Genomic DNA, 12,003 nt, shown 5'->3' with positions numbered 1-12,003 from the left:
CACCTATACCTCAATTGCTCCCCGCTGGGTGACCCCACTAATGCCCACCGCAAAGTATCCAACACATGCCTAGGTCTCATCAGGACTAACAGTGCACTGGCCGTGGGCTACAGTATAAGCGGCTAAACCTTCCTGGGTCCAGGGACCACATTCACAACTGACCGATGTCCGAGGGCTGCATGCATGCACACCACACACACACATGCTTGCCAGATATGCAGCATGCACAAACCAAACACATGCAGATCACACACGCACACATATGCTGGCACACACCACACTAGGATGTATGCATGGCACTCGTCCCCATTGCAGTGCTGGGCTGAGAGGAGAGAGGTTCAAGCCAGCATTGTAATGGGGAAGAAAGCCCCACTGGTTGACCTTACAAAGGTTCCTCCTTCCTGTGCTGTTGGCAGGAGGTCTTAATGCTCAGGAAACAGGAAGGAATACTCCTTCCTGTTTCCTGATCGGGAAGACCGTCCAGCAAGAGAGTTGCCTTTGCAGAGAAGAGGAGCTCAGTTTTGTCAATGCCTGTCGACCACCTGCAGTGGTTTAGTGGGCCAGATCTGACCTGAGGGCTGCAGGTTCACCACCCTTGAGCTATGGCATCATTGTGATAGGGGATGAAGTAGGCACACACAAGCGTGCACACGCACACACAAGCTGACCTATGGTTTATAACACGGTGGATGGTCATCCAGTCAGGCTTGATGCCATAGCGGTAGTATTTCTCCTCCATCTCGGCATAGAAAGGATCCTTGTTCTTCCTCTTCTCACTCTTCCCATCGTCATCACCAGAACCGTAGTCAAGCAGCGGGGGCTCATCCATGTCGTTCTTTCGTTGGTAATTCCTGTACATCACCAGGTGGAAAATCTCAAGCTGGGATTTGTGGGGGGAGGGGGCAGAGAAAGGGAAGAAAAAAGAAAGGTGAGAAACTGAGTAAACGTGAATGAGAAATATAAGGATTTGAATCAAATGCTGATACAGAAAACCCACTGCGACCGCACCCCTGATCAGTGGCCATCTAGCCTCTGCCATGATGGGTCAAGAGCAACAGCACACATGGTTCTGATGAAGCCAGTGACTTGCCTGAAGGAGGCTCACATACAGGACACCCTGATGATGGTGATCTCTATGCTCAGCATCCAGTCATTAGAAGTAGTTGGGACATAGAGTGGTTGGAACTTCTGGCTATCATTGGCATTGACAGACATGTGTTGCTGCTGCTGCTGCTGCTGCTGCTGCTCTCCCATTCTAATATACCACCTTTCAAACGGACGTGGTTTTTGCACAAACAGGCTGGCACCTTTCCCATGCCCAGAGAGCAATAGCAGAACAACACTGCTGGAGCTGGAGTGCTGGGAGCCTCCCCAAACAAGAGATGCCAGGGAGAGGTGGCAGTCCTTGGGGGCAGAAGAGAGGGAATGAAGAAGTTCACCCCAGCCCACGGTTGCGCTGACACTGAAGGACGAAGGCAGGGCAAAGAGCAGAAGCTGCCCAAAGACTGAATGATGCTATGTGGAGGGGTTCAAATGCCCAGACACTCCAAGCTCTCCCTATGTGCTGTTGACAGAACTGTCATCCCACCATTCATTTCCAGTTTTGGGGTCCCGCACTCTCTGACGAGGCATGGAGTTTTATCCGAAGGCATAGCTGCCTCAGCCCCAAGTTTAGTCAAAGTTGTACCTGCAATTCCTTTATCCAGGAGCAGTGCCAATAGGACAGCCCGACCCACTTGACGAAGAATTCGCGCTCGGAACGGCCCTGCAGAGACTTGGGCGGTGGGTCGTCTGGGTTGGCATCGGGTGGCAGGGTGACAGCGACTGGTGTTGGAGGCTCCCCCCATCGCCAGTGCAGGATTTTTTGGACCCGTCCCTTTAGCATGGGACACTGGGGATGGGAAAGAGAAGGTGTCAGAGACACAGGGAGTCTGGCCACCCACCAAAGCCTCTTGTCCAGGAGGCAACCCTTTATGTAACCAGTGAGCCTTACTGACAAGTAAATGCATTGGCTGGTCTCTCTCTCTTACCCTCTTCACAGCACAGCCACTCCTCCCCCACCCCGAAATCCAGCATGATGCCCTCTCTCCCAGTGCCCTCACCGTGCAACGGGGACACAGCCATTCCCCATTAGGGATCTCAGGAAGCGGCGGGTTGAGGCAGTGGATATGGTAGGATGAGATGCAAGCATCACAACACAAGAGCTCGCCCCCGTCCTTACAGACGCGGCAGTATTCCATGTGATCGTCCTCCTCCTCCTTCTCAGCATCGTCCAGCTCCCCTTCGTACTCTTCTTCCTCCTCCTTTGGCTCCCACTGCACCCCTTCTTTTTCCTGCAGGCGAGGGACATGACACACCCAGAGAGAGAGAGCTGGATTATGATATAGGGGTCATGCAAGTAGGAGCACTTGGAGCTGCAAACAGCAGAAGCCAGAGCCTATCCAGCAACTATTCTGATGAATTTCAGATTCGTGGGTTTCTGTTTCTACACAGCCTGAATTCTCGGCAAAGGAAAATGAAGTCTGTAGAAGAGTCACAGCTTTAAAAGCCAAGAGTAGCTCTCAAAAATTAATTTAGGTACTAGCTTCAGCAGCACATGTGCTAAATATTTTTTTAAATATAATTTTTCAAAGAGATCCAGATCCTTGCAGCCAATAATAGCAGGATCTGGGTTCCTAGAATAGCATCAGAAGAGCAAGTATCCCCACTTCAATTGCATTAGTCTTTGTGGTACAAGAATATGCCAGGGTTTTGAAACCACAAGGCATCTGAATGGACCAATCAGAGTCCTTCCACTGAACCCCAGCCCCTGCCTCCTTGTCCCTATGCACACAGCACCCCCCAAAGTCCCTCTTTTCCCACCATCCCTAACCCAAGCACTAATTTAAAACAAAGGGAGGGAAAGGACAGTTTTGCACTCAGAAGGTGAACTAGAAAGTGCAAGTTCATTGTTTTTTGCACAATCTATCCCAGCTACAGTATCTGAATTTTCAGAGCTTGATATTTTGGATTTTTAATATATATTTTTAGCACAGCACCCTGGACTCCTAAGCGGGAATGGCACCAGAGCAAGGGCTACAACAGGCAAGCTCCTTCCCTGGAAATGGGGGAGACACAGAGTGGGAGGTGCTAGTGTGCAGAGAACAAGGAAGAAAGGTGAGCAGCTTACACAGTGGGGGCAGCTCCATTTGCCCTCGGGGGCCTTGTCTAGCTCCGGATCCAGGCACACCAGGTGATAAGCTCTGGGACATGAATCGCAGAGGATGATCTCCCCGCCCTGCTGACACACCTCACAGTAGTCTTGGTGGTCTGTCTCGTAGCCGTCTGCCTCTTCTTCACCAGCAACTGCAGGGCCGGGAAGTGGGGAGAAACCAGAATATGGCATGAAGGCACCTGAGCTATGTACAACCTACTCCCTTACCTGGGCCAGGGCAGGTCTAGGATTGGGAGTCATCCATCTTCCTCCCTTAGAAACTGAGGGGTATTCAACAAATTGCATTTACCGCTCGTCCCCAAAAGGGGATGGAACTGAAAAAGCAGCAACTGAAGGGAGAAGAGGCTGGATGATTAGCACAATGAAAGGTGGGTTGAATGGAAACTTCTCTCCAGGGCTATGGGGGCCTGTGAATGACACAAACCAGTGGGAAGGAGGCGTGGCTGAAACGTCCCAGAATTCCTTTGCCACACACAAACAGGAAACTTGGAAAATGGCCCTTCTGCCCTGGCAGCTGAGTGAGAAAGCGAGTCTTTGCCCTTTCTGTCGTTCTTTTTACAGGGAAATCTAGTAGGACTGTCTTTTTCTAACCCAAAGGAACTCAGGCTAGTGGCCTATCTTGTTCAGCCTCCTGTTGTCCCAGTGGCCAGCCAGATGCCTGCAAGGAGGACATGAGTCCAACAGCACTCTGCCCACTCTGCAGTTTTCATCAACTGTTTTTCAGACGTTTATTGCCTCTGACCATGGAAGCAGAACACAGCCATCAGGGTTAGGAGTGATTGATAGCTGCATCTATCTTATAACCAGGAAATGAGTTTGTTTACCTAACTACCGTGCTCTAACCTAAAGCCCACACTCACCTTTTTTCTTCTTCCGTCCAGGTCTGCCCCGCTTGAGTTTCTTCACCCGCCCTGAACTGTCAGAACGCACGGAGGAGCTGTGAACACTGGAGTTGTCAAGGTCAGATTCTTCCTCTGGCTCTCCCACCTCGTCACTCTGAAACAAATGCTGTACATAACCGGAGCAGCCCTCCATTAGGAAAGGCCCATACAGAAGCAGAAGTAAGGGGGAATGGGGAGAGAGGAAATGGTTGCTGGGAGGTGGGGGGGGGACGGGCTTGGCACCTGAGGTTAGTATCTGCCCCAAGGAGCAAGCAAGAAGAAAAAGGAGGTGGCTTGACATCCAGCCCTCCTCAGTTATGGCCGGGGGGTGGGAGCAGGGAGAATACAGCGCCACTTAATACAGTTATAAGGTAAAGGTGAGGGGGCAAGAAGAAAACAGAAGTGATTTTATAAGCAAACAAGCATACCTCCAGTCATACCATGCAAACTCAGTCTAGCCTGGTTTCCTACCATAGCCCATAAGAAAAATCTTATGCCTGTGGTGGGGGCAGGATGGCTTCAAAGGCAAGCTGAACATTGTGCAGGCTATGGCAGCACCTGGTGAAATCTCAAAAGCCAGAAGGGCAGCAAAGAAGGTCAGTCCAAGAACCCTCCCCATGACTAGCACAAGCACAATAAGCCAAAGGGAAGCAAATGAGCTGCATTTGCATAACAAAAACAGGTCACAGAAATCCGATTTTGGCAGGTAGCTGTGATGTCTTCTTTTAAAACTGCACAGTTCTTCAGTCCGAAAACGCCAAACAAATAGAAACAATGCCCATCCGCCCATCACTTTTCACCCAGTCTCCACATTCACACCCAGTGGACAAGGAGAGGGTCTTACTGAGCTGCTCTTTTTGCGCTTGCCCCCAATCATGCCCAGCTTGATCTTCAGAGGCGCCATCTTCTTCCCCTTCATCTTCCTCTTCATCTCTGGGATGCGAGGACTCTTGCTCCGCTTCTTGTGGCCTGGACCTTTTGTTGAAATAAACAAATAAATAAGCAAGCTGTCGTATGAATGTGTTCAGTGCTCTCTGTCTCCCCCCCACCACCCCCTGCACACACATTTGAAGAGCAAATAGATGGGCGTTTGGGGTGAAGACATTGGCTCCCGTGAGCTACAAAGCAGCAAACAGATGGCGGGGCTTGGCAAGAGATTCCCCCTACCAGATGCTGAGAAGCCAAATGTCCTGGCTGCTGTCCTCTTCTACACCGCTCCTCTCGGAAAGAACGGGGTGTTGGTCGCTTACCATGAAGGTCTATCCTGGCCAAGTGTGAAGGTGGAATCTTTATATGAATGGACTCCTACTTACTACCACCTAAAGCAGGCAGGATCAGGTGACACCAAAATGAAACACTGTGCTGGCTCAGGAGGCCTAGCCTCAGTTCCAGTTCCTTAACAAGCCGATCACATATTGTGTGCATTAAGAAACTGGAGGGAAAAGGAATATTAGGAAAAGAGAAATAACAAGAGTCCCCACATCTGGCACAGGTGGACAATTATAGCCAAAGCCTCCATGTGCCAGTTGGTACCCAACCACCTGAAGAAGAGCAGGGCTGGACGCCTCTGGTCACACTGGGCCAGGACGGGCATTCACAATACAGTGGTGCCTCGCAAGACGAAATTAATTCGTTCCGCAAGTCTCTTTGTCTTGCGGTTTTTTCGTCTTGCGATGCACGGTTTCCCATAGGAATGCATTGAAAATCAATTAATGCGTTCCTAGGGAAACCGCCTTCAGACCAGGTCCAGGGACAGTCTGTCCCCGGACCTCTTCTGAAGGCTGGGGGGGGGGGGGACAAGGGCTTTTCTTCCCACCCCCAGCATTTTAAAAAACCCTGGGACAGCGGAGGACTTCTCCGCTGTCCGGGCGATCTTAAAATGCTGGCGGGCGGCATTTTAAAATCGCCCCGGACAGCGGAGGACTTCTCCGCTGTCCGGGGCGATTTAAAAGCCCCTAGGACGGCAGGCAGGGGGGGACAAAGACTTTTGCCCCCCGCCAGCCTTCAGAAGAGGTCCTGGGAAGAAGCGCTTCGCTTCCCGCTGCCCCCGGACCTCTTTTGAAGCAAGGGGCGGTGGGGAGAAGCGATCTCCCCGCAGCCCCTTGCTTCAAAAGAGAAGACCCGCTGTCCCCGGGGCAAGCTTCGTTTTGCGAAGCAAGCCCATAGGGAAATTCGTCTTGCGAGGCAACTCGAAAACGAAAAAACCTTTCGTTTTGCGAGTTTTTCGTCTCGTGAGGCGTTCGTCTTGCGGGGTACCACTGTAAGGGAACAAGGTTCCATTCTGTGTCCATTGGGAGGCAGGCATCCCAATATGGATATCTAAAACAGCAGCAGTACACATTGTAGCACACTCCTATCAAATGCTACCTCTGTCAAAGCACAGGCATGCATCCTACAATATGTAATGAAAAGTATCTGCTGAGGAGTAAGTCACACACCTTCATATCTTTGATATTGAAGCCTTGGTAGAAAAGGCTGCAGTGATGCCAGGCTGCCCTGGTCGAGTTCAACGTGATTTTAAACAGTGTAGGCAAGCTTTGTGCCTCAAGAACTAGCAATATACGTGCACTGATCCACCTAATCAGAGACGTCTTAGGCATGTTTTGGCCTAGGTTAGAGGGATGAAAGGAAATACAGAGGCTCCTGAGAGCAATCTGAGTGCCTGAAGGGCACAGTGCTTCTGAAATGGATTTTAGTGCCTTGCGCATGTCTAGCTTGTACCAAGCCTTCTTCAGAGGGGTTAAGGTCAAAGAAAGGCAGGATTAGCTCCTGAGAGTGATGGGACAAGGAATTAACTTTAGGGATAAAGGATGAGTCTGGTCTTGAAATCACTCTGCCCTTTTCTATAATACACAAGAGGTGTATACACAGGAGCCTGTCATTCAGAGGCATACTGTGGTAATGTGATCATCACATGGGAAAGCACCTTCAGAAGAGGAGCTTCAGACATACTGAAAACAAACTGAAACAGCTCATGAGTGCCTGAAGAACATGATCTGGCCGGGACAGTACTGAGAACAGGGCTGCCACCTGTCAACGCAGGTGGCTCCATGATCAGCTGTGGTAGAGAATAAAAATGTTGAGTCACACTAATGTCCCTCCTGGTCTGTAGGAGAGCCACCTACTCCTCTTTGATGACATTAGAAAAAGGGGAGGGAAACGGGTTTGTGCTTAAAACAAAAAACAAAAGAACGCTGCTGCCCTAGATATCTGCTGCACAGGTTCTGAGGTTGGGTCCTGCAATCTCAGAGCACTTTGGAAGTAAGTGCTTAGCAATGAAGGCAGACCACCCTCACTCCATTCTCCTTAATCTCTGGGACTTATAGAAGTTTCTCTGTTAGTCTATTTTCCTGCAGTCCTCTGAATAATGCCCCCCCCCCCCGGGCAGCTGGAGGCACCTTTCCTTTCCCTAAGTATTTTCTGACAGCTTGCAGGGATCCAGAACCCCTAGCAATTTTACGGCCAGCAGATATCTGCCCAGTAGTGTGTACTTGGGATCCTGAACTGCTTAGTTGAGCTTGGAAGGAATGGAAGCCAAAGAAGAGTCGGAGGAGGGTTGCTGGTGAAGTGAGCAGTGGTGCCACAGCTCCTCCTCTCAAGCACTAGCTCAGGGTCCCTAGCTATTGTGTACGTTCCTCAGCTACAGCCTGCTGTGTTAGATCCAGTGTAGATACTTGAACCAAGGAAGTACCACCAGAAGCTGCTACAGTAGTGAATGCAGTGCCATCAGCCATGCAGCGCAACCAATGCAATCTTCACTGAGGAACTCTTGGATTGAGCAGCAGAGAAAAGCAGAAGCTGGAATCCTGTATGTGGTTTGCCATCCATATGAGTGGAGCAGACCCTTGGGTATTGCTGTTGCTACATAACCCCCCTCAGCAGCAAGATCAGAAAATGGCATCACTTGTTCCTCAAGGGGGGAAACGTTAGCATTCCAGCAGTCCTCCGGCATAAGGAGGCCCACTCAAACCTCACTGTGCTGCCCCAAAGAAGATCTTTATCCCTGGAGACAGTCAGGAGACCAGAGTGGCAACAACAGCTGGTAATAGACAGCAGTTTCTGAGCTAGCAATACTGCTTTTTTATGCTCTGCTAGGAGATTCAGGGCACTACCAGTAATGCTGTCTGCTTCCACTGATGACCCTCCTTGGGAATCCACTGTGGGGTGCCCTGCAGCAGCCACCCAGGCAGTGGGGGAAACAGTGCTACCGGCACCACTTTTTAACCTTCTCACCAATCTAACCAATCCTCCTTTATTTCTGTTGATGTCCTTGCAAGACTGAGCTTTGCCTGCTGGCGCTGTGACCAGGCAACAGAAAAACAAAGGGAAAAGAGGAAGCGATGAAAGATAAGGAGGCAACAGTTTTTGTAATTTTTTTATGTGTAAGCCAGAGAGAAGAGCATGCGAGTATGAAAGCTGAGAAACCTGAGATAGCAGAATGTCAAGGTAAAAGGCTGTGGTAAAAAACGATCACCATAGAAACAGAACAGCTGCTGTTAACCTGGGCAAGGTAGGAAAGGAGCTGAAGTGGAACATCCCTGAGTCAGCAAAGTCCTTCTAGTTTGGTGTCACATGATCCTGCCTCTGCTGGGTAGCAGTGGGAGTCAGTTTGCTTGTGGATGCCTTACTGGACAAAGAAGTGAGGCTGTCATTGGGTGTGGGGAACTAGAGGGCTTAAAGTTGGTACAGTGGTGCCTCGCAAGACAAAATTAATTCGTTCCGCGAGTTTTTTCGTCTAGCGAATTTTTCGTCTTGCGAAGCACAAAATCCCATAGGAATGCATTGAAATTCAATTAATGCGTTCCTATGGTCAAAAAAAGTCCAAACAAAGCCAAATTTGGTACAACAAGAGTTTATTAAGTGCTCTTTAAAGTCACACATACTCTAAAGAGCATTTCAAAAATTGAAGGAACAATAAATTAAGTTTCTAAACATGACAGAAAAACATTTAAAAATCAACAAAGTGTACAGTACATTTTCTAAGACTCTGGGGGACAACTCGAAGAAGGTTCCTCTTCCACTCTTTGCTTCTTGCTGAAGAACCTGTCCATGGTCTGCTGCTTCATCCGCCTTTTCAGCACCTCTCTGAAAGGCGACATGACCCTCGTATCAAAAGTGTTCGCAAGGTCATGTGCCACGTGCTTGTCAGGGTGGTGCCGCTATGCAAAAGCCTGCACATCCTTCCACTTCAGGCAAATGTCCCTCGGTTCTTTGGAGGACAGCCGTTCCTCAGTTTTTTCCTCCTCTTCCAGCGAGGCCTGCTCCTGCACAGCCTCTGCCTGCAGTTCGACCAGCTCCTGGGTGGTCAGCTCGTGGTCGTGCTCCTCCACCAGCTCACTGATGTCCTCCTCTGTGACCTCCAGGCCCATGGTCCTCCCCAAGGCAACAGTGTCCTGCACCACTGTTGACTCTGGTGCATCAGAGTCACTTGGTGCCACACAGTCCAGCCACAGGCTGCGCCAAGCGCAATTCAAATTTCTCTGGCTGATCCCGTTCCAGGCTGTGGTGATCATCTTCAAGCAGGTGACGATGTCGAAGTGGTCCTTCCAGAATTCCCGCAGGGTGATGGTGGCGCAATCAGTCACCTCGAAGCATCGCCTGAAAAGCTGCTTGGTGTAGAGTTTTTTGAAATTGGCGATGACCTGCTGATCCATCGGCTGGAGCAGTGGCGTGGTGTTAGGCGGTAGGAACATGATGCTGATGAAGCTGAGCTCCTCCAACAAGTCCTCCTCAAGGCCTTTAGGATGAGCAGGAGCATTGTCCATCAGAAGCAAAGCCTTCAGCAGCAGGTCGTTGTCCAGCAGGTACTGTTTGACAGCAGGGCCAAAAGCAAGATTGACCCAGTCCACAAACAGCACACGTGTGACCCAAGCCTTACTGTTGGATCGCCACATGACACTCAGCTGCTCCTTGTCGACCTTGTGTTTCTTGAAGACCCGTGGGTTCTCCGAGTGGTACACCAGCAGGGGCTTGATCTTCAGGTCGCCACTTGCGTTGGCACAGAAGAGCAGGGTCAGACGGTCCTTCATGGGCTTGTGACCAGGCAACTTGGCCTCCTCCTGTGTGATGAAAGTCCTTTTGGGCATCCTCTTCCAAAACAGCCCGGTCTCGTCGCAGTTGAAGACCTGCTGTGGAACGTAGCCCTACGTCTTCACAACCTCCAGGAACTCCGCTGCAAAGTCTTCAGCCGCAGAAACATCAGAACTAGCAGCCTCTCCATGCCTGACCACGCTGTGGATTCCAGATCTTGTCTTGAACCGGTCAAACCAGCCTCTGCTTGCCTTGAAGACTTCTGGCTCGCCTGAGGTTCCTGGCTGTTCCCGGACGAGGTCTGCGTGCAAGGCCTTGGCCTTCTCACAAATGACGGCCTTAGTCACTGTGTCTCCTGCATGCTGCTTCTCTTCTAACCAGATGAGCAGCAACTTCTCCACCTCCTCCAGAACAGCTGGGCGGTTCTTCACGATCCTGGTGACTCCCTTGGCTGCATCAGTCGCAAGGATCTTCTCCCTCATCTTCAAGATGGTCCCGATGGTCGATGGATTCCTCCCATACTCCCTGGCGAGGTCTGTCACACGCATTCCACCGTCATGCTTCCGGATGATCTCCTTCTTCATTTCCAGCGTAACCTTCTCCTTCTTCCCCTCGCCGGCCTCTGCAGCAGCAGTCTTCTTGGGTCCCATGGCAGCACAGCTCCTACCTTCGCAAACCCAAAAAAAATATATTAAAAAATCAGAAATTCAAACCCAGAACCAAGTCCTTGAATTCCAAACACCCCAACCCAAAATCCAAAAACCCCCCAAAAAGTTTTAAAAGTTTAACTTACCAAATGGCTGCAAAAGAAGTTTTGGAAAAGCTTCAAAAATCACCAAAGTCTTCAAAAACCTCAAAAAAGGCTACCACACCGCGTGCTATGAGTTGCTCCTCGAAGTCAAGTCGCAACTGCACCTCTTCGAGCAATGCACCCTGGGTATTAACGGTTTTACGAAAAAGGAAACAAGCTTGCAAGACGTTTTCGTCTTGCAAAGCAAGCCCATAGGGAAATTCGTCTTGCGAAGCACCTCAAAAAACGAAAAACCCTTTCGTCTAGCGAGTTTTTCGTCTTGCGAGGCATTCGTCTTGCGGGGCACCACTGTACTTTGGGAGAAGAGTGGAGTCCTGGTGTGCTGGGGTATGGATTGCTGGGAGCCAAGATCTCTGGGTCCAGGGTGAAGAATCAGCCCCACAGCTCTAGGCACAAGATCTGACATCTTGGCTCTTTATGCTATTGGTGTGAAAAACTCAAGGCAGACACACACATTGTATCCCACTAGCCCATCACCACCACTCTCCAGAGCTCCAGTGTCAAAACACTGGAGAGGTCTGGCTTCCACAGCAAAGGGAAGTTGGACAGATCAAGCCAAAAGCTTTGTCTAATGCGCTGCGCACACATGGGTGCACACACATCCTTCTGTGAGGCCTGAGGTCTCCTGCTACTCACCTTTGCCTTCTTTGGTTTTGGCTTTGCGGATTGGAGGAGGCTGAGGAGGAGGCTGCAGTGGTAGTGGCGGTTGTGGCTCAGGTGAAGCAGTGACAGCTGACACTGCAGCCGAAACCTGCTCAGCTACTGCAGCTGCAGCTGCGGCAGCTGCTGCAGCCACAGCTGCCGTCGAACCTTTGAAGGGGTTGTTGGCACTGAACTCCCGCCATTTAGCTCCCATGATAGTCATCATTTTAGACATCGGAATCTTGGGGTTCTTTTTGGCAATAAGAGGCCTAGGAAGAAGGGGAAACGAAACAACAATGTAAGTTCAAGCATGCAAACCCTACATCATCTCTTTCAGAGAATAGCAAAGAAACGCTAAAGAAGATTTGATGCTCTTGCGCTCAGCACTCTTCGCCATACAAACTTGCTACTATTTTTTATGTCCC

General features: G+C 50.3%; 2 protein-coding genes across 13 annotated transcripts in view; both read right to left on the bottom strand.

Moving 5' to 3' along the window:
• The window catches only part of CHD3 (chromodomain helicase DNA binding protein 3), a 63,693-nt gene that overhangs the window by 28,061 nt on the left and 23,629 nt on the right, over positions 1–12,003 (bottom strand). For 6 of the 12 annotated variants that reach the window (XR_014518652.1, XM_083472438.1, XM_083472435.1 and 3 more), the window contains exons 5-11: positions 11,573–11,847; positions 4,940–5,070; positions 4,075–4,222; positions 3,170–3,345; positions 2,103–2,333; positions 1,688–1,891; positions 669–880 (exon numbers count right to left, since the gene is read on the bottom strand). Coding sequence is in view for 11 of the 12 variants with exons in the window: in XM_083472438.1 (XP_083328564.1) it covers positions 669–880; positions 1,688–1,891; positions 2,103–2,333; positions 3,170–3,345; positions 4,075–4,222; positions 4,940–5,070; positions 11,573–11,847 (1,377 nt within the window). In the remaining variant the exon portion in view is untranslated. The remainder of the gene's footprint in view (positions 1–668; positions 881–1,687; positions 1,892–2,102; positions 2,334–3,169; positions 3,346–4,074; positions 4,223–4,939; positions 5,071–11,572; positions 11,848–12,003) is intronic. The other 6 variants (XM_083472439.1, XM_083472440.1, XM_083472437.1 and 3 more) reach the window with 3 other exon arrangements.
• On the bottom strand, positions 9,255–11,560 carry LOC310692180 (tigger transposable element-derived protein 1-like; the record flags this gene model as incomplete). The annotated part of the gene is made up of 2 exons (XM_083472838.1): positions 10,919–11,560; positions 9,255–10,792 (listed from the first exon to the last, which is right to left on the bottom strand). The coding sequence occupies exon 2, from the start codon at positions 10,179–10,181 to the stop codon at positions 9,255–9,257; it is 927 nt and encodes a 308-aa protein (XP_083328964.1). The 5' UTR covers positions 10,182–10,792; positions 10,919–11,560.

The sequence above is a fragment of the Podarcis liolepis genome (genome assembly GCF_965112155.1).
Source record: "Podarcis liolepis genome assembly, chromosome: 13".
In the NCBI taxonomy this organism is placed as follows: domain Eukaryota; kingdom Metazoa; phylum Chordata; class Lepidosauria; order Squamata; family Lacertidae; genus Podarcis; species Podarcis liolepis.
The sequence above is the reverse complement of the archived record's forward strand: the minus strand, read 5'-3'. Positions and strand labels throughout refer to the sequence as shown.